At 41.1% G+C, this 4967-nt stretch overlaps 1 protein-coding gene and 1 long non-coding RNA gene across 2 annotated transcripts; one reads left to right on the plus strand and one right to left on the minus strand.

The window, feature by feature from the left end:
- Positions 1-885: 885 nt before the first annotated feature.
- LOC138911184 (uncharacterized) lies at positions 886-3198 on the minus strand. The gene is made up of 3 exons (XR_011416570.1): positions 3061-3198; positions 2678-3002; positions 886-1034 (listed from the first exon to the last, which is right to left on the minus strand). It is a non-coding gene; the product is annotated as an uncharacterized lncRNA (long non-coding RNA).
- Positions 2655-4079, plus strand: LOC6634304 (uncharacterized). The gene is made up of 3 exons (XM_002057519.4): positions 2655-3010; positions 3073-3249; positions 3313-4079. Exons 1-3 carry the CDS (start codon positions 2655-2657, stop codon positions 3986-3988), a joined length of 1209 nt encoding a protein of 402 aa, XP_002057555.1. The 3' UTR covers positions 3989-4079.
- The last annotated feature ends 888 nt before the right edge of the window (positions 4080-4967 follow it).

Consider the following 4967-nt stretch of genomic DNA (forward strand, 5'->3'; position numbering starts at 1 on the left):
TTTTTTAAGGATTCAAAGACTCTAATCGGTTTTAAGGACTGCCACGACCCTTTTCTTGTAAGGTTCGGAGCATGTTTAAACCTGATAAAATCGTCTATTAATTTATTTTTTGTATTTTCATTTTCAGCCAAATATGCAGCACACGAGGACAAAACAAATCAACAATATTGGAACCTAGTTGACCCATGTATCCTTTGGTTATTCCATACCATGGACATAGTCCTAGTGAACCAAGAGGACCGACTTCTAGCAAATGCGCAAGAATATGGTCCAAAAATATGTATGCATCTATTTCAGCAGCCCCCACCAAATTCCCCGCCCCCTTCCTAGTTGACTGTCTTATCTTTGTTTATACCATATCATTGATTTAGTTCTTGGCAGCCTAAAGGATCAGATCCCTGCAATATTTGCATTGAAATGATCCAAAATAATGTATGCTTTGTATGCTATTAACTGTCGACTTTACAGCACTCGATTTACATGACTTCAGCTTAACATAACTCATTTAAAATGAGTTACATTTTTGGCCCTTACGCTTATGCAACGAACAATTTTATTGGAAGATTTTCGACGACCTTCTGAGCATTTCTGTTCGCCTGGTATTTTGGCAGAATTTTAGTACAAATTGGCGACCCAGTCGCCGCCGAGGGCGCCCCGTTTGGGTATGCAACAAAATATTTTTGGCCGCTGAAAAATGTTGGCGACCTTCTGGGCATTTCTGTTCGCCTGGTATTTTAGCAGAATTTAGGAAAAATCTCGGTAGCCGTCGGCCGCCAACGGACAGTTTTATAACGATCGTTGATTTTGGAATTTGTGGCAATCCGCTTGCCTTTGAACTAAACAAAAAACGTAATTTGTTTAATCATTATTAATGTATTATTTATTTTTGTTAAAATTAACAAATCTGTATTTTTACATGTCGTTTCGATTGAAATCACTATATCAAGCTTAATATACTTCCGATCCCGCCAAGAAAAATCTTGTTGGATTCGTGAAGGTCCTTAGAATCGATGAGAGTCGTTTAATCTTTCAATCTAAAAAGATAAAAACACATTTGAATTAATAATGTCATAAGAAGGATATATGGGTATTTTGAGGAAAGAAATAGCCATAGCTCGGTCATATCCTTACAGATTTTCAAAGGACGTGGTGCGTTAGGATCGTGGAGACCAACTGTATCGAACTGCAATACAAAATTGTAGAATCTTGGACACAATAATTTTTCAGTCGCGGGCCGCAAGGAAAAATGGTTGAAATCACAAAATAACAATAAAATCTGAATATATCTCTGAAACTACAAGGACGATCTTGATGTCCTTTGGACGAGTTATAAGCTATTTTCGGTCTGCAAATTTATCCTTAATACAGTTTTCTCTGAAGGACTTTAGTCCTTTGGATTGCATATTCGTAAATGGGAGGATGAGGACTATCTATTATACTAATAGTCCTTCAAATTGCGAAGTTTGGTAATTTTCTGATTGTAAAATATTTTAGTGATATTTTTTGTCGATTGTATTACTTCTCAAGAAGTCAAGAATGTATAGCTCTCCGATATCCTTTAGTTTTAGATCGAGATATGACCATAAAAAGAATGTCCTTTTAGAAAAGTAACCATATATAGGAAGCCACAAGGACGGGTTTTATCACCTCTGAATTTATAGTTGTAATCTATACAAGCTGCTTGTCTAAGAACGTGTAAGGATCCGCAGGGATACGCCTGCGATATAGCCATTTAAATTTAGAAAAGATATGTCCCTATATGCTCGTGTTAGAAAGACGTACTTTGTTTTTGTTATGTATACTGAATCGACACATTAAGGACAGTCTGATGGTCAAAGGACATGCCGGAAGTCCTTGAAGTGGCCAAATAATTGTCAGTTATGTAATAATATCCTTTTGAGAAAAATAGAAATTTTCAAAGGACATGGTGCGTTTGGATCTTGGGGGCCAACTGCATCGATCTGCACTTAAATATAATTTGGTTGTTCAAGAATCATGGACGTATATTTTTATGCAGGTCGATGCGCTTGGTCCTTTCTATCATAACGCACCAAATCTTTCGTTAATCCGCAAGGATATTGCCGAGCTATAAGCATTTAAAAGTAACGTTTTCATTTTGCCTGTCTACAAAATCTATTGCGTCTCTACAAAAGGGAAAAAAAATTGTTATTGCATAAGGTGCGCACAATAAATCGTTGATTTATAATGCTTATAACTCGTCCATTCCTTGGGGATTAACGAATGATTTGATGGGTCATGGTCACATTTTAGACGCAAGGTGCAAATTCCTTGATATGTCTGAAACTATAAAGAGGACCTCGATGTCATACTTTTAAGGATTCCCAAGGAATAAATAGTTAACATCAGCTAATGCATTTTTAATGAAATATTAAAACATTAACAATATTTGCATACGCAATAATGGATTTTTTGTCTATGCTGTTATTGTGGCAACTGTAACTGCGTGGACCTGTTACTCGAGTTAACACTAAGAAAATATCCTGCCCTAGTTCTACAAATAGAAATTGCCATATAACGCCTATCAAACAGCCTTTGTCGTAAATTTCGTTTAACAGTATCTGACAGGATCTGCTTAAATTTTGCTTATGTGTTTGATTTCAGACAACGAATATTAGGAAAATAGTGACTCGGACATGGCATCCCTAGCTGCGAATACCTGCAAAGTGAAGGGCGTGGCAGCAGCAGCATCAGCAGAGTCGTCGGCACAGGTTGCCCCAAGTAGCCCTCGGCCCGTGGCGTCATCTACGCCGGACGCAGGTCACGGCAGGCGGGGCAGGAAGAGCAAACAGACCTCTTCTGGCTGGGCAATGGAATTGCGTTCACGCAAGTACACCGAGATCCTTGGAAGACGTGCCATACATGCACCCAGATCAGGCCAAAAGACACCGAAATCTGCTCGAGCAGCGCGAGCATCTAAAACTCCAAAGGTATGCGGCACGCCCGGCACACCGAAGACGGCAAAGCGTTTGTCCAAAACTCGCCTGAAAATGTGAGATAATGTAATTTGAACTGATAGATCTTCGAGTTATATACCCTTACCTTTTATCACAGCGAACAGCCCGATGTGGCGCCCGAGCAGTCCACGCCCCAAATAACTGCCCCCAAAAGGTATTCCCCGCTCTCCGCACGCAGAAGAAAGGAACTATTGAGCATACAACTGGGTCCAGTTTCGCGTAGACGTCCTCTATACGCACGCCGGAGTCCTAGAATAGCGGAGAAGAGAAGAGCGTGAGTAGGAAACATATTATATAATATATCAATTACATTAACCATTAAATATGTCCATTACAGGGAGGAGCAAGCCTTGGGCTTGGGTAATACCATAGACTCGCCGTACAAGCGCAGACGCTGCGAGAGGGGATCGAGCGTGGCTGTGCCTCAGTTGCGGCCCCCAAATGCAGAAAAGAGCATGGACTCATCCACCAGCCGGCAGCGACATTATGTATTACAGCCGAGCAGCTCCTTGGCCGCATCAGAGCAACAAAGAGAAGAATGTGGCGTGACTGTGTCCGTGTTGGGTACAGTCAAAAAAGACACAACTTTAAAGCTGGAGGCGAATCTTCGAGTGGATGTATCCACAGCGAGCGAAAACTCAGCTATCGAGACTCTGGCGAATAAGAGTCAAACTGAACAGCAGCCGAATCCTCGCGTAGATGCATCCACAGCGAGCGAGAACTTAGCTATCGAAACTCCAACTCCAGTTGAGACTGACCTAGGCGAGAGCACACTCAAGCCCGATGAACGGAGCCTCGAATGTGGTGTTCAAATCCTAGCAGCAGATAACGAGGGGGGGCAGGATGATAATGAACACGGAGAGCAGGTGGCAGCTACTAGTAATTCCCAGGACTTTGTGGAAGATTTACCTGAAACCGAAACGAAAGAGCAGGAGCTGCAGCTGATCAATGCAAGGCAAAGCAGGGAAATAAAAGCCGAGCACCGCGACAAAAGTGGCTGTTTTCTCATGTAATTCGATTGTTATAAAGAATGTGATTCGATTTAAGCAACAATTGTGACTAACTATGAGAAATATACTAAATAAAAGTTTACAAATTTGTGGCTCTTGAATTAATACGGACTAGACTAGATCAACTCAGTTTCTTGGCCTGATCAAGAACATATTTTTATTACAAACTATCAGAAAGAAAGGGCTTAACAGTAATCTGGTCACACTGTATCTGTATCCAGTGTTGGTTAACATCCGATATATTGATAGTTCACGTTCTTTCTTTAAACTTACCTTTACTGTAGCTTTTTTGATGATTGATTGACATAGTCTTAACGAACGCTCTACAATTAACTGTTTCCTGGTGCTAGACGAACGGAAAACACATGAGCTTTTCAAAAAAAGTGATTGAATGTATTTGAAAGTCGCAGTTGCGGCGGTAAAAACTTTTGGGAAATGTCGCTGGTAGAGGGAAAAACTTGAGTTGGCCAAACAAAAAAAGAAACAAAAATATTTACTGACGCACGTAAAACTGAGAAAAGTGCCCGAAAAGGGAAACACACGCCCACTTGCTGGCAATGACAAACTATGTGTTGTACAAGACCCCAGCCCCAGCTCCCGCCCCCGCCCCCGCGCTCGTCTATAACCCGTCAACATTGTTGTAGTTGTTCCAGTTGTTGTTGTGACATTTGTTGTTGTTGTCCCCACGCACGTAAGTTTTTAGAGGCTTAATTAAATGCATAAACTTCTAAGCATAAATACAGTTGCTATTCCCCTCTCTTTGCCTCTCTCGTTCCCTCCTGCAGCACTTCATCAGTTGATTCGTTCCATCTACTTCAAGCCCCATGGGGCAACTTTTTTGAGGTTCACGTATAAATTTGAAACGCTTTACATTGTTTACGTACTTTGTCATAGTTACATGTATGTGTGTACATGTGTGTGCGCGTGTATGTGTGCACGTGTGTGTGCGTGTGTATGCCTTGTTGCTAGCTTTTAGTAAAGT

Source organism: Drosophila virilis, chromosome 4 (assembly GCF_030788295.1).
Source record: "Drosophila virilis strain 15010-1051.87 chromosome 4, Dvir_AGI_RSII-ME, whole genome shotgun sequence".
Lineage (NCBI taxonomy): Eukaryota > Metazoa > Arthropoda > Insecta > Diptera > Drosophilidae > Drosophila > Drosophila virilis.

What these genes read in the sequence shown, in the direction of transcription:
- LOC6634304 (XM_002057519.4), top strand. Translation starts at nt 2,655, where the DNA reads ATGGCATCCCTAGCTGCGAATACCTGCAAAGTGAAGGGCGTGGCAGCA. An exon ending in TCCAAAACTCGCCTGAAAAT is followed by an intron (nt 3,011 to 3,072) that starts GTGAGATAATGT and finishes CTTTTATCACAG; the next exon opens with CGAACAGCCCGATGTGGCGC. An exon ending in ATAGCGGAGAAGAGAAGAGC is followed by an intron (nt 3,250 to 3,312) that starts GTGAGTAGGAAA and finishes TGTCCATTACAG; the next exon opens with GGAGGAGCAAGCCTTGGGCT.